Source organism: Saccopteryx bilineata, chromosome 11 (assembly GCF_036850765.1).
Source record: "Saccopteryx bilineata isolate mSacBil1 chromosome 11, mSacBil1_pri_phased_curated, whole genome shotgun sequence".
NCBI lineage: Eukaryota > Metazoa > Chordata > Mammalia > Chiroptera > Emballonuridae > Saccopteryx > Saccopteryx bilineata.
In genome coordinates, this window is record NC_089500.1 from 19,687,636 (window position 1) to 19,712,032 (window position 24,397).

The window sequence follows — 24,397 nt, forward strand, 5'->3', positions numbered from 1 at the left end:
CCAAATCGTATCCAGTCCTTTCTGATGTTACTGAGGATATAGCAGACCCTGTAAATTATCCTCCTCCTTATCAGAAGCCCAGGGAGCCAGATTCAACTGTGCCCGAGAATGTCCAGAGTCTCCCCACACCCGGGGGGGAACTCCTTATGCTCAACCTTCCTTTGCCGGAGGTGCCCCAATGTTACCTCTTAGGGAGGTGTTGCCCCCACTAGATGAAGGATCACATGCACCGTCCCGAATGATTTATATTCCTTTTTCTACTAGTGACATTTATAATTGGAAACATCAGACCCCGCCATTTTCAGAGAAACCTCAGGGGTTAATTTCTTTGCTTGAGACTGTTTTCAGGACCCATCAACCAACTTGGGATGATTGTCAGCAGCTTTTGCACACTTTGTTCACAACGGAAGAAAGAACCCGCATCAGCCAAGAAGCTGAAAAAGTATTTAGGGAAGAAGGGGGCACTGAAAGGGACCTAGAGAGGACTCTCCCCAGGAGCCCCCCCAGTTGGGATCCAAACAATGACAGGGATAGGGAATCGCTTACCCAATATCGCCAGGCTCTATTAAGGGGAATAAGGGCAGCTGCTAAGAAACCAACCAACTTTAGTAAGGTAGGTGAGGTAACTCAGGGGAGGGATGAGTCCCCTGCTGCATATTTAGAGTGGCTAATGGAGGCCTACCGGGTTTATACCCCTATTGATCCTGAGGCAGAGGAAAATCGCAAGCTAATAAACATAACCTTTGTCACTCAGGCAGCCCCAGACATTAGAAAGAAGCTCCAGAAAATAGAAGGATTTGAGGGAAAGAATAGGAGTGAATTATTAGAAATAGCACAGAGAGTCTTTGTCAATCGCGATGACCCTGAGTTAGGGAGAGCAGCTGTAAAACTCCTACAAAAGGAGAGACTGCTTCAACAGTTTGTAAAATACTTTTGAGAGAAATCATTCCACGATATGGCATTCCCATTGCTGTAGGGTCAGATAATGGACCTGCTTTTGTGTCCAAAGTATCACAAGAATTGGCAAAAAGATTAGGGATCAATTGGAAATTACACTGCATTTATCGGCCTCAAAGTTCAGGGCAAGTCGAGAGGATGAATAGGACCCTTAAAGAGACTATAATTAAGTTAAGAGAGGAGACTGGCGAAAACTGGGTAGAGCTACTCCCTTTTGCATTATATAGGGTTCGAAACACACCTTATACAGGAAAATGGACTCCTTATGAGTTAATGTATGGGCAACCAACTCCTTTGGTTCCACAAATAACAAGGGAAGAAATTGAGGGTTCTAATCAAAGTTTTCTAAAGTCCTTACAGGCATTACAGCTGATACGTGCAGAAGTACGGGCGCTTAGAGACCAGCAGAAGGACCAACTCAAAGGACTTCCACTGCCAACTCCACCGGAGCCAGGACAATGGGTATGGACTCTTAACCACCGTCGCGGGAACCTTGACGCTCGGTGGCAAGGACCGTTCCAGGTACTGTTCAGCACGCCCACGGCTGTGAGAATAGCTGAAAAACCTTACTGGATTCATCTATCACATGTAAAGTTAGCTCAAGAACCGAGCTTGAAGGAAGCAAAATGGAGAGTCGAAGCGGATCCCCACAATCCCTTAAAAGTGCGGTTCTTACCCGAATTGTAGCAATAGTTTTCTTTTGTATGTTGTTCAGTATTAAACCAGTACCTGCTTTCCAGGAAACCCTGAATCATCCAGAGAATTTATGGGTGGCTTTAGCACGCACCCTAAATGTCTCATCATTTTGCCTTGAACAGGATAGTCATACTCATTTCATGCTAGGAAAATGTCTACGCCCGGTATGTAAACCGGCAGCTGACATAAGGAATTTAACTTTCTTCTCCAGTATCCCTAATAAGACTGTAACTTATCTAGATTTAGCAAACTGGGGAAAAGCTTCTTATCAGTTGCCAAGCCATGCATTACGGATTCATACTCCCCATAGCATTATTGTACCCAATGATACTTGTGTTCTTTTTGTTAATTGTAGTAAAAATTGTAAGACAATCCCTGGTTATTTACCCTGTAATAATACTATCAAATACCCTTCCATTTATGGCTATGTTACCCTGCCTACTGGATGGTTCTTTACCTGTAACTCTATGACGTATAATTATATTCCCCCTAATCTTACTGACACCACTTGTTGTTTATCTAGGATTGCTACTTTCTTACCTAATAAGAATGATTTGTTACTTCTTGAGCATAATACCACTCTTCGCAGTAGGCGTGCTGCCTCCATCCCTGTAGGACCTGAATGTCATGATGAAGTACGATTGTTGTCAGAAGCTGAAGGATATGCCATAATTTTAAGTGTTGTAGGGAATCTAGTATGGGGTGCTTACAATCATAGACAAATCCAGCATTTAGCTTGTAACTTAGCTAAAAGCATCAACGAAACGTCTCAAGCATTGACTCTTTTTAATAATGAACAGCAGCAATTACGTCAAGCTATTTTAGATAATCGGGCGGCTATTGATTATCTATTATTATTTCACCACCAGGGTTGTGAAAAAATAAAAGGAATGTGTTGTTTTAATTTAACTGATAACAGCAATGAAATCCAGGATAAAATAGATAAGATAAAACAGCTAGCAGAGCACATTCAGCAAAATAATGACAATTTAGATTGGTTCACTTCTATATTCAAACTGTCACCTTGGCTAACTACATTGATAACTACACTAGCAGGACCATTGTTAGTATTGTTATTGGCCCTCACTATTGGACCCGTAATCCTTAACAAGTTATTTGCTTTTATTAAAGAAAGAATAGAAACAGTTAAAATAATGATTTTATCTCAGCCGTACCAACTCCTTAGTACAGCCGAAGAATCTCCGTTATAGTTAAGGATTTAACTAGGACAAAGAAGAGGAGGAAATGTGACATTCGAATAAAAAGCTATAAAATATATTAATAGGCTTTAGAAATAACTTCAAAGGAACTAGTCCAGTAAACAGGTGAGCCCAGACTCCCAGGATGGCTAGGAGCTGAAGAGTCCTTGAGATAGAGAAGTCGTTAGACTCCCAGGATGGCTAGGAGCTAAGGAGTCCTTGAGATAAGGAAGCCACAAGAACTCCTAAGACAGTAAATGTAACCACATCCTAGGGGATAGATAGGGATATTTCCAGCTGGGGCTTTCAACTGTATGACTGGTTACTAAGGCACGTGACTAGAATTTAATTTAGGGGAGCCAATTGCTAAATGCCAAATTTGCTTCTGTATGAACTGCTTGCTTGCTATGCTATAAAAACCCCTAGACTGTAGGCGCTCGGTGTGGCTCTTGTTACTACCACTAGAGTCCACCCCTGCGCAGGTTTATTTTCCTTTGTTTTGTTCTCTAATTCTTTTGGCCATAAAGATTTGTCTTAAACTCTCCAAGCGTCTCCAGTGTCTGTTTTACCCGGCGAGTGCTACAATGGCCATGTTAATGCATTTTGTTCCACGAGAATTAATTTTATGTGTCAATCCAGCTGGGCCATGGTGCCCAGGGATTTGGTCAAACATGATCCTGGATGTTTTGTGAAGGTGGTGTTTCTGTATGAGATTAAACTCGGAATCTGTGCATTTGGAGGACTACCCTCCAAAATGTGGGTGGGCCTCATCCAATCATTTGAAGGCCTTAATAGAACAAGGATCAGTTTCCCCTGAGCAAGAAGGACTCCTGCCAGCGGACTGCCTTTGGGCGTCAGCTCTCCCTTCAGCCTCCAGCCTGCCAGCTGACCCCATCCCATTCAGAAGCTTCCTCCACTGTGAGCCAGTTTCTTAAAATAAAGCGCTCTCTCTCTCTATCTCTCTCTCTCTATCTCTCTCTCTCTATCTCTCTCTCTCTCTCTTCCCCCCCCCCCCCCACACACTGGGGAACCCTGAAGGAAACATATAACATCACTGAAGAAGTTGGGAGCCAGTGTCTTAGGCTTCAGTCCAGTTTCTGCCACTTACTATCCATGTCAACCTAGTTAAGTCTCTGAGTCTCTGTTTTGTCCACAAGTAAAATGATACAAAATGACCTTGTTTTTCCCGCCAATGAAAACTACTGCATTCAGAGCCAGGGCCAGGGTGAAGCTAGGAGCCTCAGAGCTCAACATTTCCTGAGACCCTCACTCCCAGGTGCCCACCCACATGACATACCCCTGAGAGTCTCTCCTAAAACTTCAACCTCGGTGTCTTCTTTGTCTTTCTTTAGCCCTGGCCGATTGTACAGAGGAAATAGAATGGACATTGGACGGAAGAGCCCATGGGTCACCAGCTTGGGACTTCTCTGAGGGCAGGGAGCATATAGTTTTTATCTGTATATTTATCTTTATATCCCCTGCACCCTAGTATTGGGAAAAGAGCCTGGCACTGAGGAGAATCAATAAACTGTTTATTGAATGACTAAATATTTGTTTAATGACACAGTCAAGGCAAACAAGGCAAATGTGGTAAGCAAATAATACTGGGGTTTCAAATAATTAGTGTCCACACAGAACTTCATCAAGGTGTGAAAGAGCACTTGTTACATGGCTGTGTGGCGAGAAGAATGAGTTCAGTAGGCAACAGCTATTTTGTACGGTGTAGGAGAAAGGAGTGCAAGTAACATAATCACAATGTGTATAACTTGTAAGCAAAATCAAGGTCTGCTACCCTTGACCCTGAAACAAATGCGTGACTCAAAATGCAAACCCTCAAAGTAAGAAAAACATCCTGTAAAGGTTATAACATTTAGAATACTCACCTCCTACATCCCTTCCTGAAGGGAATTAAAACAACAAAGCCCAACAACAAATAATTCTTTTTAAAAAAGGATGGAAATGTCACTCTATTGCTAGATTTGGGGTTACTATGTTACTTAATTATATTAAATGTAATTTCTACTGGTCCAAGAAAAATCTTTCTTTTCATCATCTTGTTTTTGGAAATAATGTATGTGTAATAATGAAATAAATATTCATTTGGGGAAGTAAATTGTTAGTAAAAAATCTGTACTAAGGAATTCAGTTTTACTTTTATTCTCCCAGAGGTTCAATTTGCAGGAAAATAAAAAGCTAGAATTCTCTTTTCTCTGGGGATAAAAGTCAAAGAGAGAAGGTCAGCTAACCTCTTTCTTCGACACCCACTGCAACCCATCAAATGAAGGAACCACACAATTAGCAGCTTTCTAACAGGTCCCTGGGTTTTTAAATGATGGCAACTCTGGGGGCACTAACTTCACTCTCAACTAGAACTGCATTAATAAAAAAAATGAGATTGTTGATACTTTTATTCTACAAATAAATATATTGGTTGTCTAACAGATAAATAAATTTAGTATTTGTTTGACTTCAGAAGCAAGACTTGAGGGGGGGAAATGCCCTAAGAGAACAGAGATAAAGAGGTCTCTGCCTTCACACTCCCACTTCCTCCTTCCCCTCCTCTGCCTCGTTGCTACAAAACCAAACACCACACAACAAAATAAAACCTTACAGTCTGTTTTAAAATGTATATTGTGGCGGGATGTGCACAACAATTAAAAAATATTTGATTTATTTTTATGCCTAAAGTATAAAAAAACAAAGACTTACAACTTCCTGTTTTGGTAATAATCCCTATAAATCTTTTAAATTGAAAGCAGCAAATGCCTTGGTAAGAACATTCAATCAATACATAAAGGCATGCATTTGAACTAAAAGCTTCCTTCCTCACCAAATTTTTCTCCTCACTGGAAACGTTTTTTGATGATTTCTTGAATGTCTTCTTAGAAAATAAATGGCTATCTCAGCATATTTTTCTTTTTAAAATTTACATACATTAAATTATATATATTCTTCTCTGCATCTTGTTTTTGACATGTAACAATATACTTTGAACATCTCTTTGTATCAGCACATCTGCTGTAGTCTTTCTATAATGCTCCCTAGTATTCACTGTATGAAGGCACCCTAATTTATTTACTTAACCTGTCCCCTGCCACTAGACCTTTGCAACAATATTTTGCTACCACAAATAATGTTTCAATGAGGACCTTTTTACATTTACCTTGGCATAATCCTTCATATGTATTCGTAAGTTAACTGGGGCCAACCCAGACAGTTGTAGAGGTTGAACACTATACAGAGTGCCTCGGCTGTTTGTAGACATCATAACATCAAGTATATTATGATAACTCTTTGGCAGATAGACATAAAAAGGTATTCCTTTTTATAATTTGCATAGAATTATCATAGGCCTGGGTAAAGACTATCAACAGAGCTACTGAGCTAAAGGGTATAAACGCATGACTTTTGATAGATATTGTCCACTTTCCCTCCAAAATTATTGTACCCATACAAACCAGTTTTGACAAAGATAGTGATTGACTCTAAGATCTAAAACCTACTGTGTTGTTTTAAGCCAGGTGTAGTCAACCTTTTTATACCTACCACCCACTTTTGTGTCTCTGTTAGTAGTAAAATTTTCTAACTGTCCACCGGTTCCACAGTAATGGTGATTTATAAAGTAGGGAAGTAACTTTACTTTATAAAATTTATAAAGCAGAGTTACAGCAAGCATATAATAATAATTACTTACCAAGTACTTTATGTTGGATTTTCGCTAAGTTTGGCAGAATCAATCTTTATAAAACAACTTACTATAGTTAAATCTATCTTTTTATTTATACTTTGGTTGCTCTGCTACCGCCCACCACGAAAGCTGGAACGCCCACTAGTGGGCGGTAGGGACCAGGTTGACTACCACTGTAAGCCATGGTCAGCTTTCATTTACCTAAGCTTATAAGAAAGAGTGAGAACAGGAATATATGAAAACTATCAAAAATTTTCCCAATGGGTAAAATAGATTGGCTTGTTACCTTCTTTTCCTTTCTTTCAGGGACCATCTGACGCACAGCCCTATGAGGAGCAGAGACCAGCAAGAGAGCAGAGAGCCTGCTCTAGCCCAGAGCACGTACAGCCTGCAGAGTTGACTCCTGAACACATATGTGTTGATAAAATTGGCTTCTTTTGTTCTTTTTCTGGAGAAATGAAGTGAGCAATATTGGGAAAGGTGCAGTGATGTTATGGAGTTATGGTGGGGGCTGACATTTTGGGATCAAAGATGGGATTGTTGATATCTCTTGTGGGCCTTAGAAAGAATACCTTAACCCTGGCCAGGTAGCTCAGCTGGTTAGAGCATCATCCCAATATGCCAAAGGTGCACTTTCTATCTCTAGTCAGGGCACATATAAGAATCAACCAATGAATGCATAAATAAAAGGGAACAACACATTGATGTTTCTTCCTCTATCTCTCTCTTCCTTCTACTTTTTCTAAAAATAAATTAATTTTTGTTTTAATTTTCTTTTTTTTTGTATTTTTCTGAAATGAGAAGCAGGGTGGGGGAGGAGGCGGCAGACTCCCACATGCTCCAGACCAGGATCCACCCGGCATGCCCACTAGGAGGCAATGCTCTGCCCACTTAGGATGTTGCTCCACTGCAATTGGAGCCATTCTAGCACCTGAGGTGGAGGCCATGGAGCCATCTTCAGTGCCCAGGCCAACTTTTCTCCCGTAGAGCCTTGGCTGCGGGAGGGGAAGAAAGAGATACAGAGGAAGGAGAGGGGGGAAGGGTGGAAAAGCAGAAGGGCACTTCTCCTGTGTGCCCTGGCTGGGAATTGAATCTGGGACTTCCACATGCTGGGCTCTACCGCTGAGCCAACTGGCCAGAGCCTTAAATATTTTTTAAAAAAGAATACCCTACTACTATAATCTTCTTCGATTCCTCATGGAAGAGTCAACTGTCCCAATAGTAGACTGTATTTTTAATGGCAGTGGCACATATTGTAAAGCACTTTTAGACACAGGTGTCTTGTTCTATTGGTCTAATTACACCTGACATCGTTCTCATTACCATAGAATTTCTACACGTTTGTCACACAGTGGAATTCTAGTTAGATGGAGAGGAAGGAACATGTTATGCAATGTCCACACCAAACAAACTTAAACAGAGATGAGGACGGTGGGGGAGAGGCCAGAGAGGAAAACAAAGTGAGAGGAGATAAAAGGGATTGGAGAAAGGAAGGCCACAGAGAGTAGGCATGGCCTTCGAGGTGGGTGACAGAATCCACAGAATGACTCTGCTGGTCAGAGCAGGAGAGGAAGCAGACCACTGAGACACAGTGTCATCAACTCACTTTGAGACTTCAGGCAAATCTCCCACTTACTCTGCCTACCCCTCAGGTCCCCTGCTGGTCAAAGAGGCATGAGAGTGGCCCCTCCTCCTCTAAAGATGGGGAGGACAAGATGACCAAATGGCATAAAAATACTCTGGGATGTTTAAAGCAGGGACAAAATGACGCAGGGACAAAATGACACAGGGCCATGTCTGTGGGGTTCTTACTGGGCCCTTGCAGAAATAGGAACGTGCATGAGTCTCCAAAGTTGGCAACATGATCTGTAGTGTATCTCTAGCCATTATCCGGGCCAGATAGCCTGACAAGGTCTTATTATGTGTTTTCCCCCTGATGACACTCTAATCTGTTCTATGTTTCATCTTCAAGGACAAAATGCAGTTCTCAGCCTGCTCCGGCTTGTTTAAAGGACAGTGATGTTCCCGGGACTAGTCACAGGCACCCTCCATCAGGATGAGTTCTGAGGCAGAGGCCGGCCGGACCACACTCCTCATTGCCTGGCTCAGGTAACAGCATGGAGCATTCTCCGGGTTCAACTGATTCTGTTCAACATTGTAGTTCACAGCAGTCCATTGGTTACTATCGTTGCAACCGGTGGGGCTGAAAATGTTTACATAAGTTTATGATTATTTTTTAGAAATAGGGTATTGGTGATGGTGTGGGAGTAATTCATGTCTCAGATAGGAAAGGTGTTTCAGCCTGCACATTTAAAATGAAAACTAAACTTTGGTTTGCGTTTATTTTGTGCTGAATTTATTCCTGGGCCATACATTTTTGTTTCTTCAGCTTTGGGGGGTGTTATCTTCTGGTCAAAGTCTGCTCTTTTTCAGTAAGGGTCATCTCAGGGTGGCAGGAGGGGTGCAAGTCGGGGTTAATCTGACCCTGAGCTCTGTAAGTCTGGGGTGCATACTGGGAACTTTCTTCACCTGGATGAGCTCAATGACCAGAGAGTTGACATCTAAATATTTTAAAATTAATTATTTATTTGTGTATTCTTTGGGGGGGGGTATCTAAACTCCTAAGCTCAATACCACTCTGCATTTTTAAACACATGCAGCAAAGACTCAGCACTCTTTGGGGCCATTGACCTTTGTCCTGCCCCATTGTTTGTGTAGGGCACCTGACCATTGTAACAATGGAGTGGCAGGCGTTGCTTCTGCAAAGTGACATCTCTCAGAATGTTGGTGTCTTTTCAGATATGCATACCTTTGATGGTCTGGGCAGTTTCCCAGATGTTCACAAAGTAAACATGGAGATTTGAACCCCTTGATTTGTATGATTTTGTGGGGTTTTCTGGGTCAAATGAATAACCAACCAGAGATCATTTCAGGCTACTTGTGAAAGAACTTGAACTCATTCTTGCATTCCGGTGCTAATAATGTCTGTCAAAGAGTGAAGTCAGGGAAGGAGAAGGCCAGGCTTCCTGATGGTGGGTTGGACAAGGACCTGGCTTTTTGTTCATAGAGTGGCAGAACCAAAGAGCCTGTGGTCAGCTTCCCCATCTGGGCATTGGGAGGTGAGTCCCCAGGGAGCTCCTGCTTCCCTGGGCCAGAGGGGATTTGAAGCCAACAGGTAAACCGGGTGCTTCCCCATGTGGTATTTACTTTATTCAAAGATTTGAGGCCAAAGACCATTGCTTTTACATTCAGCCAAACCAGATGTGTAATGGAGTGGGAAACAAATGGGACCTGACATTTGAGAAGAGGACTGTCTACCAGGTGCGGGCAGCTCTGGGCTCTGCCATCAGTGTGGGTGGCTTGGGAAAGAGTTTGGGGGCCCTGAGGTTACTAGCTTATCTGGGGTCACCCGTCCTGTGTCTGCCTCCTGGAATACCTTACTTCTCTGTCACTCCCTGCGAAGCTCTGTTTCCGGTAGCCCCAGGTACAGACGTTCTTTCCTTCATGAAGGATTTCTTCGTGGACCACCAGTTGACCCTACACTCTGTCAATTCCTCTCTATGGCACGCATCAGTTCCTATGGACACATGACACCATGTCACAACCAGTTCTCCTGGAGGGCACAGTCTGAGTGTTGGGCACTTTGCCCTGTTGCAAGTTGGATCTCAATAAACATTTGGAGAATGAAGTGTGGATGAATGAGAGTTGGTATTCCTAATTTGTGGCTGAGGAGGCTGCCAATTTTTAATTTCTTTTTAAAATTCATTTATTTATTTTAGAGAGAGAGGAAGAGAAAAAAAATCAATGCATTGTTACACTTATTTATGCATTCATTGGTTGATTCCTGTATGTGCTCTGAGCAGGGATCTAACCTGCAACCTTGGCATATTGGGTTGATGCTCTAACCAACTGAGCTACTTGGCCAGGGACTGATTTTATTTCTTTTTGGAAGTAAAAAACAAAAGAAGGTTTGGTCTGGCCAGGTGGTATATCCAGAAAGAAGATGAGAGGAAGAAGCTAAAAAGCATCCCTTTTAGACAAGTTTCCCAATTAGACAATGACCAACCATAGTAGGTCTTCTGAAAATCCTGACACAGAATAGAAACCATTTTGATGGGTGACTGTCATTTGTCTTCCTTTCACAAGTCTAAATCGGAAGTGAATTGTTGATTGGTTGACCCCTGCCCTTTTTCATCAGGAAGGCAGACTAGATAGTTACCCTTTAAGACTTTTTCTGTTGTATCAGCCCCAGTCTACTTCTGACAATAAGGAAATATTAATTGCGAATGAAGAATCATTAAACAATAAAATGCATAGTTATGGTGAGTGAAGGACATCAGGTCATCTGTATATGTTGCAGTCAAATCATCAAAGACACTTCCCTCTGATTCTCAGAAGAATTCCCTAAGGCCATGTAACAAGAATTTTTGTTCTCTTGGCCTTCGTGTCCTGGCTTGGATGTTTTCCAGGTTTGTGCTTATTGGAGACTCTCTGGGGCCATGAGCTATTTCCATGGCCTTGGTGGAAAATGTTTAATAGAGGTGAAGTTGGATCAGAATGGCTCCTGGGTATCAATTCGCATTCTGTCCCTGGTTTTATTTGTAGCTTTGAACCAAACAGGATAACTTGTCTGTACTGTAGTTTTCCCATTTGGAAAATGAGAAAGACACTACTTTTTTGTCCAATGTCTCAACACCTGCATACAAAGAAACTTCAGACATAAAAGTTCATTTGTCATGAATGAGGTAGTCCCACTCTTGGCAGATAACTCACTTCTGGTTTTACTGAAAAGATTAAGGCTAATTTCAGCTTGCACTTGCTCAGCCTTCTCATTTTCTGTTGATGTATCTTTGGCTCTGTGGTCGTCTCCCTGTTTCAGATAAAAAGGAAGGCATCTCTCTCCCTCCTCTCCAGAGCTACCTCTTCCCCTAACCCCTTGATCCTGTCCTTGACCTCTTCCTACCTCCCTCTTCACTACTTGCACCACCACATCTTAGGTCTCCCTTGTAACATTTTTCTAATATGCCCAAACTTCAGTCTGTTGGAGAAAGCACACAAGAAAACCAAAGTGCCTTTGCTTGACCTTGCTGTCTCTTCGAGTCCATTTATTACTCTCCTTTTGCAGCATGACATCTCAGTTTCCTCTTTTGACATTGCCCCTTAGATTTGCTAGCTTCCTTTTCCTGTTGCTACTGAAATTGCACACACAGAGGTCACCAGGGGGGCCCTTATGGGCTCAGTCCAAAGAGGGTATTGTTTTATCTTTATTCATGTTTTCTCAGAAGCTTTCTTTCTTTTTTTTCTTATTGAATTTTTATTTATTGATTTGAGCAAGAGAGGAAGGGAGAGAAAAAGGACAAGAACATTAAGCTGCTCCTGTATGTACCCTGACCAGGGACTGAACTGGCAACCTCTGCATTTCAGGATGATGCAAGCTATCCCACTAGAGTGAAGCATCGGGTTTTTTTCTATCCACTTTTTCCTTTCTACCTCCCTTTCTGATGTACTTGTCCACTTCTCTCCTAGACAGAGTTCCCAAATTTGCCCACTGCATAGCACTGTGAGGAAGAATCTAAGCTCTGATACTAGTCTGCCTGTGGATGAATTCCAGCTCTGCCACTAATTAAATGCGTGGCCTTTGGCAAGGTCATCTCTCTGTCTGTTTCTCCATTCTTAAAATGGGGGTCCGAATAACAGTACTTATCTCACCTTAGTTGTGAGACTTGAACAAGATAGTATAGGTAATATTTATCCCAATGTCTGAAATATTTAATACATATTACTATTAGCATAACACTATGCTTCTAGAGCTTTAAAAATGTAACTTTTCCCCCCATTAGGACATATTACCCACTTTACCCAGAACAGTGCCAGACAATAAGTAATTATTGATAAATGGATTTATGTACGTGTTTGGAGAGTCCAAAGAAGGCGGAGTGATGGGGAGGGAGGCTCCCAAATTCTGTATGTACCAATACATTGAGGTTTTTAGTTTGTTTTGTTTTACTGGTAAATTATGTTGTTGAGAGTTTAAATCAGTCCTTTTGGGGCCTGTGGTGTTTGGTGAGCAGAAAGTAGCATCAACAGTTAAAGTCGTAGTTGTTGGTGCACCATCAGTCACAATGAAGCTGCTCGGCCTGGAACACAGTGTCCCATCCTCAGATTAAATGCTACTCTAACAGGATTAAGGAAGCAAGAGGCACAGCTGCGCCTTTGCGTTGGCGCTGCCTGGAACCCGTCCATTGAGTGATGCCGCCACTTAGTGGCGACACGGGGGAACGGTACTGGGCAGAGCCGTTTCATTTCGTGCAGAAGAGCCTCAGAATTTCAGTTCTTTCTTTAGAGAGTGTGAGTGAGACCTGGAATGAGAGAATAAGGGGATAGCACAGCAAGGGGAAGGAGCAAAAACACCTCAGCATAGTCTGGGGTGTAAAGGGCACAGGTGATGCCTGTGCCCGCCTAGAACAACCTTGTCGGTATCAGAGGACAATTCCCTCCCTGCCCCCATACAAGCTAAACTTTGATTTTTTTTCCCCCTTCACTTTCCAACACTGTGCTGACCCATTATCCTGAACAGATCCTGTTTCACCTTCTCATTTCCCTTCCTCTGTGTTAGCAACGCAGAGATGGGGAGAACGAGCCGAGTCATCCGGTCCGGCTACCGTCCCTGCCCCCGGAGCGGCTCCTGGAGCCTGGCTCCAGCTCCGCGCGCCAGCAGCTCACCACGTGACGGCCGCAGGTAAGGACCGCGCCCCAGTCCTTTCTGGACTGTCATTCTGGTCACTGATATCAGAGCGAGTTGGTGATCTCCGTAAAGCTGAAGTGGGTGATGTTGACCATTTAGCCTCCCTCCCTTTTTGTCCTGTACACAAGCTATGCCAATCATCCAATCTTTATCAGTCCACCTGTGATCAATACATGGATCGTAGATCATTAGATTAGGTCAGCAAAGAGCTTTAGGATGGAGGGGACTGAGGGAAGACACTGATGCGTCCAACTGAAGTGTCTCTGTGGTATGTCAGCACCCAGGACACGGTCTAAGAGCAGGACCTGTCTCAGTGTGTAGTGACGGAAAGCGCAGATTTGGAGTCTGGCACTCTGCCGCTGCTGGTTACCTGACTTTGGGTGACTTGTTTCTATTTCTCTAAGCCCCCATATAATTATGCATTATAACATGTGCATAATTAAACTTACTTCTCAACATTATAGTGAAGATTAAATCAATTAAGACCTCTTATTTGAGAGATTGGGACTGGGTTTTAGAGAGTTAATGAAGAAGTTGGTTAAAGCAGAGACTTATAAAAGATGATACCTCAAATGTTTGATTTCACCTTAAACTATAGACTTTCCCCATCTCTAATGTAGGGTCATGGCCTTTTCTTTGCACATGGATCCGCTGATTGGTGTTTTTTGAGTTGTGCTTCTTGCATAAGCCACACACTCTACTCCATCAATGAGTTCTAGTTTCCGTTTCTTTCAATGTAGTGAGAATGTAAAGACATCTGCAAGGATGCTTGTAAAGTCACGTTCTGCAGAATCATGCTAATTCCAGTAATCATTCCAGATTATTAAAACTTTCCCCAAACTTTTACTGTCCCTGCCTCATTAGATAGCTTTTTTTTTTTTTTTTTTTTTTTTTAAACAGCTTCTCATTGTTGAACTTTTTCTGGAGTTTTGTTCTGTTCTTTCATTTGGGACATATGTCTTTGTCTCCTCATTTTGGCTGCCTCCCTGTGTTTGTTTCTATGTATCCAGTAGAGCTGCTTTATCTCCTGGTCTTGAGGGGGTGGCCTTATGTAGTAAGTGTCCAGTAGGGCCTATTTGCACCGAAGCTGGGTCACCGAAGCTGGGTGCTCCAGGTGCGCACCCTGTGTGGGCTGTGTGCACTGACCTGTTGTAGGTGAGTGTTGACTGCTGTTGGCATGTCAATGGGAGGGATTTACCCTCCATTCAGTTGGCTGCAGGGACTGGCCACGATCACTGAGGAGGATCTGTTCTGCCGGGCCCACTCCATGGAGCAGGCCCTGCTTCAACAGGGCTCTGCTGTCTGTTGAGTCCCCCCTTTTGGGTGTTGCTCATAGAGGTGGTTGGGTGGTGCTTCGGTGTGGTCTGAAGCCATCTACCAAGTAGACTGGCTCTGTGCTATCCTGGGAGGTGCAGGCCAAGGTCAGCCTCTGCCTGTGCCGTGCCCAGGGCCACCTGGTATGAGTTACAGAGCAATATGCAGATGGTGCTACTTGGGCTGGGATTGTAAGTGCCCAGAGAGATCAAGCTGTGAACCAAAGCTGGCTGCCACTAGTGCCAGCTCTGTGGCCACTAAGCAAGAGCTACAAGGCATTTGGAGGCCAGATGCTGCTTGTCTGAGAGGTTTTAGGAAAGTCTGAAGCACGAACCATGACAGGCAATTTGTATGGAAACGTTGCTGAAAATGGGCAGGTTATGTGGGGCAGGGTCTCAGGAAATCATCAGGGTGGGGTGAACAGTGATAGCCAGGTTGATAAGAGTCTCAGGTGCCGCCTCTGCTGGCTCTCTGGAGGGAGGGCTCAGGGCTCAGCGAAGAAACAGTGGCCTCTGCCAGCACTTCTGTCTGGGAAAAAGCTGCCCGCAGGTCTCCTGTTATGCCAGACAGTTCAGTTCCTCCCATATGTCCGTGGTGCCTGTCAAGCTGCTGCCCTAGCGCTGGAGCTCAGAGGGAGTGGGTCCGATTCAGTCCATGCTGGGGCCCTTTAAGAGAATCACCCGGGACTCCAGCAGCCCTCCTCAGTCTCCATCCCTGCTGGTATTTACAGCCAGGAGTTATGGGGACTTCTCTTCCTGGCACTGGAACCCTGAACTTGGGAGTCTGATGTGGGGCTGGGACCCCTCACTCCTCAGGGGGACCCCTGCCCCTGAGAGAGCCTTCCTGATTTTTACCTGTGACATGTGGGTGTGAGACCAGCCCATTTGTGTTTCTCCCAGTCTCCATGTGGCTGCTTCTTTATATCCTTAGTCGGAGGACTTCTGTTCAGCTAGGTTTCAGGTGCTTCTGAATGATGGTTGTTGTGTAGTTTAACTGTAATTTTGATGTGGTTTTGGGTGGATGCTAGTACCGTGTTTACCTACACTGCCATCTTGACCAGAAGCTATTTTGTTTGATTTTTTCTTAGAGCTCAAGGAGCTTTTTTTTTTTTTTTTTTTTTTTTTTTATTTATTAATCTGGAAACAGGGAGAGACAGACAGACTCCCGCATGCGCCCGACCGGGATCCACCCGGCACGCCCACCAGGGGCGATGCTCTGCCCACCAGGGGGCGGTGCTCTGCCCATCCTGGGCGTCGCATGTTGCGACCAGAGCCACTCTAGCGCCTGGGGCAGAGGCCACAGAGCCATCCCCCAGCGCCCGGGCCATCTTTGCTCCAATGGAGCCTTGGCTGCGGGAGGGGAAGAGAGAGACAGAGAGGAAGGCGCGGCGGAGGGGTGGAGAAGCAAATGGGCGCTTCTCCTGTGTGCCCTGGCCGGGAATCGAACCCGGGTCCTCCGCACGCTAGGCCGATATTTTGTTTGATTTTTTAAAGACTAGCAGCTTTTATCTAAGAAGAGCATCCCAGAAGAGTGCACATATCATAGTCGGTACAGCTCAATGTGATTTTCATTTTATTTTGAAAGTGAGATTCAGTGTGCTTCCCGAACACGTGCCTTCAATCCCTTGTTCTCTGCAAAGACCCTGATGCTGTCCCCTCGCTCACCCTAGGCCCTAGCCACGCCCCTGACTTTAGGGCCTCTCCTGATGCGTGGCCTCAGGCTCATGGAGCATGCCAGTTCTGGGGTTGTTTCATTTCCAGTGCAGAGGTTCTTCTGTACCAACGTGTGCGTAGCATCACCAGGCACCTTGTAAAAGCATGCAGTGTTCAGGCCCTAGGCTCCCTGTGATTCAGGTTCGATAATTACGGGGTAGGCCTGGAGTGTATAACAAGCGCTCCAGGGGACTCCGATCTAGGCGGTCCAGCCAGTTGTGAGATAGGCTTTTCCTGCACCAAAGATCAAGATGAGCCTGACAACCTGAGAGGTTGAACTAGATCGCAGATTAAATCTTGCGATGGAGAGATGGCGAGGTGGGGAGGTGTTCACTAGCTGAGGTGGTGAGCTGGAGGGGAAACCTGTGTGTGTCCCCAACCACACACGGGTTCTCCATGCAGAGCGCTAGCTCTCGTCCACTTTGCCCTGCTTGACAGACTTCCATGACATTAAATTTCAGATATGCTGTAAGAAATGACAAGACAGGGTGCTTGGCTTTTTTTTTTTTTCCCCCAACCATCAGTGGTATTTTATTTAGGAAATTTCTATATATTACATAGGTATTAACTTCCTTTCTCTCATCATCCCCCTCAAAGTCAGAAAGATTAAAAGAAAACTTAACATATAAACTTTCTTAGTTTCTCTAAAGTCTTAAGTTTAAAAAATAACTTTAAATGGTACCTGTCCTTCATGAGATACTGCTTCCTAAGGAGAATTCACATTCTGTCCTTATGCTCACTACAGATTTCTTCTTCCTGGGGAAAAAATGGTCCATGTTTCTGCTTCCTTTTACTAAATTCATTTCTTGATTATTATACATTATCATTCCCTACTTGAGATCTTCTTAGAAACTTGATTGTTGGATGCATTTCTCACGTGGTGAGAATCCAGCGTGGCTTTGCGAGGGATGTCTAAGTGTCAGCAATAGCAGAGCTGGTGTTCTGGCTTTGAGAGGGGAAATGTACAGAGATGCAGACATTCCTGGGAAGAGCAAATGCAGGAGATGGAAATAGGGTGCAGTCAGGGTTCAGAAGGCTGATGCACCCTACTTGGCTTTGAGTTCTGTGGCCGTCAGCCACCAAAGACTGCAGTGCAGGCCGGAACATAAACCTTCACAGAAGAAGTTTGGTTTAGACACTGAAGTAATGGAGTTGGCTTCATGTTGTTCCAAGCGTCTGAGAGCAGATGCACACAAGAAGGAGCAGGAGGGTCATCTGCCGTGAGCAGTAACCCCTGTATGTTTGTGTATGGGTGTCTCTGCAAATGCGCTGTCTGCCTTGGCTGGGAAGAAGCAGGAAGAGGCATCTTTCTAAAATACACTTCCATTTCTGATGCACCCAGGACCGCATGCCTTCTTAGCACCATGCTTTGCAAGGCCAAAATGAAGTTCAGAGTCACGTGTCATTCTAGGTCACCTGGAGGCTGGTTCACTGAGCCATCGTAGAAGACCTGGTGTGCCCATGAGAGCAGCAAGACCACCCAGAAGGGTAGGCTTTGATGGTCTTCACATGGCCTACAGGGTGGTCCTGGGTTGGTTTCCACCATTCCCACTCAATCCACCATTACTATGCCTTGCGGTGTTTGTTGTCAAGCCACTGGCTGGGAGCTAGGCTCACAAAGAACTGGCTGCCTTCAGTTTTGACCCTGCATTGGCCATTGCAAGGATCCCAGTCCCCATGAACTTAAGTCTGGATGAAGTACATCTTTAAATAGCTTGCACAGATAGATAAGCGTACCACGTCCACCTGTGTGTGTCAGGTCACCTCCCTGGATCATGCAGTCTTTGATGGGTCTGTGGATTTGGGTGCCATTGTAGTAACCTCGATGAGCCAACTCAGCAGAGTCCTAACAGGTCTATGCTGCAGATCCCAGGACAGCTCCAGTACAGTGACCCCGAGCTGGTCTCCAGGTGTACGCTGGGCAGTCAGGAGTCTGGGGGCACTGCCGCCATACTGGAGATGACGAGATCTGTCTCCCTGGATGCTTGGCTTCTGAAGCATGGAAAGCTGCTTTGGAAGCCTGCAGCCCTCAGCTGCTGCTGCTGCTCTTGCAAGAGAGCCCAGCACACAGGACAGGAGCACACAGGAGCCCAGCACACAGGACGGGGAGCACACAGGAGCCCAGCACACAGGACAGGAGCACACAGGAGCCCAGCACACAGGACGGGGAGTACACAGGAGCCCAGCACACAGGACAGGAGCACACAGGAGCCAAGCACACAGGATGGGGAGTACATAGGACCCAGCACGCAGGACAGGAGCACACAGGAGCCCAGCACACAGGACGGGGAGCACACAGGAACCCAGCACACAGGACGGGGAGCACACAGGAGCCCAGCACACAGGACAGGGAGCACACAGGAGCCCAGCACACAGGAGCCCAGCACACAGGACGGGGAGCACACAGGAACCCAGCACACAGGACGGGGAGCACACAGGAGCCCAGCACACAGGATGGGGAGCACACAGGAACCCAGCACACAGGACGGGGAGCACACAGGAACCCAGCATACAGGACGGGGAGCACACAGGAGCCCAGCACAAGGGCGAGGAACACACAGGAGCCTAGCACACAGGACAGGAGCACACAGGAGCCCAGCACAAGGGCGAGGAGCACACAGGAGCCCAGCACAAGGGCGAGGAGCACACAGGAGCCCAGCACAAGGGCGAGGAACACACAGGAGCCCAGCACAAGGGCGAGGAACACACAGGAGCCCAGCACACAGGACAGGAGCACACAGGAGCCCAGCACACAGGACGGGGAGCACACAGGAGCCCAGCACACAGGACAGGAGCACACAGGAGCCCAGCACACAGGACAGGGAGCACAGAGGACCCCAGCATCAAGGACGGGAGCACACAGGACTGGGAGCACAGAGGACCCCAGCATCAAGGACGGGGAGCACACAGGACTGGGAGCACAGAGGACCCCAGCATCAAGGACGGGAGCACACAGGAACCCAGCATGAAGGACGGAGAGCCGGTTCTGCTTTCTTCCTGGTGGAAAGAAGTTTCAAGCACGACTTTCTTAGGCCTCAGAACAGAGACGCCAGCTGTTTTGTGATGAGGCCTGTGCCCTCCTTGGTGAGAGGCCATCAGCCCAAGGGAGTTTGGCTTCTTCTAGCCTCCCCTCACCCATTGTCCGGCACCTGTCAGCTCTGACCCAGAGCATCCTACCCGACGAGTGGCAGAATCTATTGAAACGGAAGGCTGTGTGCAGAATACCCTTGGAAAAAAAAACCCTCCAAACATGTTTTGTTGTTGTTTTGGTCTCAGTATGAATTGTTAAATCCCTTTCTTCTGGAGAGAAATGCCATTGCAATTCTGTGGTTGCATCCCTTTCACCCAGTGGTTCTTAAAGTGGGTGCTTGGACCAGCAGCCATTCAGCGTCACCTGGGAGCTTGTTATGCAAACACCAGGCCCTGCTTCAGAGGTACAGAGTCCAAAGCACTGGGGACTGGGTCTGGATGGCTGTGCTGTAACAAGTCCTCCAGGTGAGTCTGCTGCACACGCAGGTGTGAGGCCCTGGCTAACCGCAAAGCTACGGGAAGGCCCTCACTCAGATGAACAAAGTCTTGCTAACTGGTGGGGTGTAACTTTTCTGGGGTTTTATTTGGGCCTCTCACTCTAGTGGTGAGGGGAGGTCTGCTGGCCAGAGGTAAAGAAGAAATAGAGACTGGGGCGATGGGAGGAGAGGTATTTTCATGGACCTTTCCTGGGTCTTCTGACCAAGAGAGTGTCACCAAAATCACCTGGGGGCCAAAGATGGTGGAGAAACCAAACCCCCATGCACCTCTGGGTCAAACAGATTCAAATGTCCCAAAGCATGACTGTTTAACAGGGTTCTACCTGTTCCCTGTATTTAAATAAATTCAAGACTCAAGAATAATCAGTAGGGTGGCCAGCTTATTCTGGTTTGTCCAGGACTTTCCCAGTCTTAGCACTTAAGTCCCATGTCCCAGCAAAGCCCTCAGGCCAGGGCAAACTAAGGTGGTTGGTCATTAGTTACCGTGGTTCAGTGACTGCCCATTGGAATTACTTGATGTGCTTTTAAAATTGCTGCTGCCTGGGTCTACCTCCAGAGATGAGGATAGACTTTGTCTGGGGTGCAGCCAGGGCCTTGGCAGTTTTAAACTTTCCTTGGGGGTTGCAGTGCTGCCAGGTTTGAGAACCACTAAAGCTACCTGCCTGTCATTTCTCCTACTAATATATATATTTATATATAAGCATATAATTAATTTATTGATTGATTTTAGAGAGAGGATATGGAGAGAGAGAGAGAGAAACATTGATTTGTTGTTTCATTTATCTATGCATTCACTGGCTGATTCTTGCAGGTGCCCTGACCAGGGATCAGACTCACAACTTTGGCATATTGGGATGATGCTCTAAACAACTGAGCTATCCAACCAGGGCGGAAAAATAGTTTAAACCAAAACAAACGAAAGCCAATGGTTCTGATGAAGTTGGACTCATACCACATGCTATATACAAAAATTGACTCGAAATGGACCAACAAATTAAATATAACAAAAACTATAAAAATCTTATAAGAAAACATAGGGATAAATCTTTATGACCTTGGATTTGGCAATGGCTTCTTAACCATAACACTAAAAGCATGAACAACAACACTGAAAATAGTTAAATTATACTTCCTTAAAATTAAAAATTATTATGTGTCAGAAGACATGATTAAGAAAGTAAAAAAATAAATACAGAGGAAAAAATATTTGTAAATCATGCATCTAATAAGGGTCTGCTATCCAGAATGTATAAAGAATTCTTCAACTCCAAAGCAAAAAGATCAACAACCCTCTAAAAATGGGCAAAGGATTTGATTAGATATTTCTTTGAAAAAGAGAAATAAGCCTAGCCTTCACCTGTGGTGCAGTGGATAGGGTGTCATCCTATAGTGCTGAAGTCACCAGCTTCATCTGGGTCATTGGCTCAATCCCAAGGGCACTGGCTTGACCCCAAGTTTGCTGGTTTGAGCCCCAATCAGGGCATGTATAAGAAGCAATCAGTGTTTGCAGAACTAAGTGGAAAAACGAATTAATGCCTATCTCTCCCTTCCTCTCTCAAAATCAATGGGAAAAATATATACACAGATTACCAACAAGCACAAAAAGATGCCATTAGTTGTTAAGAAAGTACAAATCATTCCTACAATAGCATACCGGTACCACTTTATACCCACTAGGATGGAAATAGTAATAACTTAAAAACTAGAAAATAACAACCATTGGTGATGTTAAGAAATTGGAATCCTTGCACATTGCTGGTGCAAATATAAAATGGTGCAGCTATTGTGGAAAACAATTTTTTTTTTAAATATATATAAAATATTATTTTTATTTTTTTTTATTTTTTATTTTATAATTTTATTTTTTTAATGGGGTGACATCAATAAATCAGGATACATATATTCAAAGATAACAAGTCCAGGTTATCTTGTCGTTCAATTATGTTGCATACCCACCACCCAAAGTCAGATTGTCCTCTGTCACCTTCTATCTTGTTTTCTTTGTGCCCCTCCCACCCCCTATCCCTCTCCCATTCCCCCCTCCCCCCCGTAACCACCACACTCTTATCAATGTCTCTTAGTTTCACTATTATGTCCCACCTACGTATGGAATAATACAGTTCCTGTTTTTTTCTGATTTACTTATTTCGCTTCGTATCATGTTATCAAGATCCCACCATTTTGCTGTAAATGTTCCGATGTCATCATTTCTTATGGCTGAGTAGTATTCCATAGTGTATATGTGCCACATCTTCTTTATCCAGTCATCTATTGATGGGCTTTTTGGTTGTTTCCATGTCCTGGTGTGGAAAACAATTTGGTGGTTCCTCAAAAAGATAAACATAGAGTTACCATCTGACTCAGAATTTTCACTCCTAGGTATATACCCCAAAAGAACTGAAAGCAGATTCTTAAACAAATCCTTGTATGCTAGTGTTCATAGCAGCACTACCCACAGTAACCAGAACGTGAAAACAACCCATGTGTCTGTCAACAGATGAATGGATAAACACAATGTGGTATATCCGTGTAATGGAATATCACCCAGACATGGAAAGGAATGAAGTACCAATGTATGCTCCAACATGGATGAACCTCAGAAACATTATATGAAGAGCAAGAAGCCAGACACAGAAAGTCACAATATTGAATGATTCTATTTATACAAAATATCCAGCACAGGTAAATTCATAGAGACAGAAAGCAGATTAATGGTTACCAGGGGCTGGGGAGGCAGAATGGGAGTGACTTCTTCATGTGTATGGAGTTTCCTTGTGGGGTGAAGAAAAAATTTAGGGCTAAACAGAGGTGGTGGTTATGAAACACTGCTAAAATAGTTGATTGTATGTCATGTGGATTTCACCTGAATAAAAAAATTAATGATTTACTCTTATCTAGGAAATACAATCAAAACTGAACTCTTTAGCTGCCAAAGTCCTTCACAGCTGGTCTTTACTTCCTGGGGACTTACCTTTTATCACTCTCCTATTTTAATTAGTGCCACAATACTAACTACCTGTTCATGGAATTCCACTGAAATCACAGCATGTCAAATGCACTCTGCCTCTCGTGGAAAGCTCACCCATGTGCCGTGAGAGGTCTCTACCAGCCATTCTAGCTGTAGTCCTCTCTTGATTCTTGTAGCTCTTAACTTTACACCTCATCCTCAAAGCATGGCCCTCAGACCAGCAGCCCTGGTGTCCTGTGGGACATTATCAGAAAAGTAGAATCTGGTGCCTCCATCCCACACCCCCTGAGTCCAAATCTGCATTTTAACAAGATCCTCTGATGATCTGAGTGCACATTAGAGTCTGAGAGCACTGGTTTATACTACAGGACCTCACTGTAGGTTAAATCACTTTGTGAGCTGTACTTTTTTATAATATATATTTAAAATAAGATATAAACATGGTAACACTACAAACTCTATGTATTTTTCCTCATTGATTGGGGGTTGAGGGTTGAAGGGGAGGGGGAGAGAGAGGAAAGTAGAGAGAGAAGAAAGAAGAGAGAGAGGAAAGGAGAGAGAGAGAGAGAGAGAGAGAGAGAGAGAGAGAGAACCATCAACTGGTTCCACTTAGCTGTGCACTCATTGATTGCTCCTCTTATGTGCTCTGACTGGAGATTGAACCAGCAACCTTGGCTTGCCAGGATGATACTTTATCCACTGAGCCACCTGGCCAGGGCCCCTTTGTAAAGTAGTGAAAAAAGTAAGTCCCCCTTCTAGCTTAATTGTTTAGATTTCTACCCCCAAGGCAACTTTTGTTCTAGTTTCTTGGCTATTCTTTCCTGTCCTATGTGTGCGCAAGCATACATGTACATATGGATTTCCCTCCCTCGTTTTGTATTACACCAATGGTAGCACACCTACACACTGATTTGCACTTTTCACTCAACCGTATATTTTGGAGACCACTTTAGCATACATAGACTGTACAATACTTTTTTTAATTGGTTGCACTGTAGCCACTCTATAGTTGCATAGTTGTAGTGCAAATGTGTAATCTCTTTATGGTGCAGCTATTAAGGGACATTATGTAGTTTACTGCAAAGCTACGGTGCCTATCCTTTGTGAAAACCTTTGAGCTATGATGTGTCAATGTATGAAAGACCTGCAGAAAGAGATATGTATTCTACAATTGTAAGAGATACAAAAATCTCCTCTGAAAAGGAGAACCAACTCATTCTTGGGGAGCCTGAAAGGATATTTCAGCCTAGTTTTGACTTCAACTCTCAATGGGTAGAGCCCAGAGTCTGTATTTTATTTCTTGGTGATTCTGATACAGAAAGACCGTGGGATGGCCCAGGAACCAGGGCAGACCGTCTTGAACCCGATATTGTGATTCCTCTTGCGCCACCTGGAATTGTTCCCCATCTCTGTTATGTGACTGTTTAATCCCTTCACCCACATGACAGGTTCCTAAGGACGGACCTCAGGGCTGTTGCTTCTTCATGGTCTTACCCTGGCACAGAGCTTTGTACGACGATGTTTATTGATGCTGAGGCTTTGAAGAGTGTTATTGGCTCATATGATGATATATGATGACCTTTTTCTTTTT

General features: G+C 44.5%; 1 protein-coding gene and 1 pseudogene across 4 annotated transcripts in view; one reads left to right on the plus strand and one right to left on the minus strand.

The window, feature by feature from the left end:
- MRO (maestro) overlaps nt 1–24,397 on the plus strand; it is a 54,757-nt gene that overhangs the window by 22,429 nt on the left and 7,931 nt on the right. The window contains exons 3-5 of one of the 4 annotated variants that reach the window (XM_066246724.1): nt 6,847–7,001; nt 8,513–8,649; nt 13,157–13,279. In XM_066246724.1, the coding sequence (XP_066102821.1) occupies nt 8,597–8,649; nt 13,157–13,279 (176 nt within the window). In that variant the 5' untranslated portion in view covers nt 6,847–7,001; nt 8,513–8,596. Of the gene's footprint in view, nt 1–6,846; nt 7,002–8,512; nt 8,650–13,156; nt 13,280–19,747; nt 19,807–22,335; nt 22,521–24,397 lie in introns of those variants that run through there. The other 3 variants (XM_066246725.1, XM_066246726.1, XM_066246727.1) reach the window with 3 other exon arrangements.
- Nucleotides 17,740–18,263, minus strand: LOC136315589 (peptidyl-prolyl cis-trans isomerase-like 1 pseudogene; annotated as a pseudogene).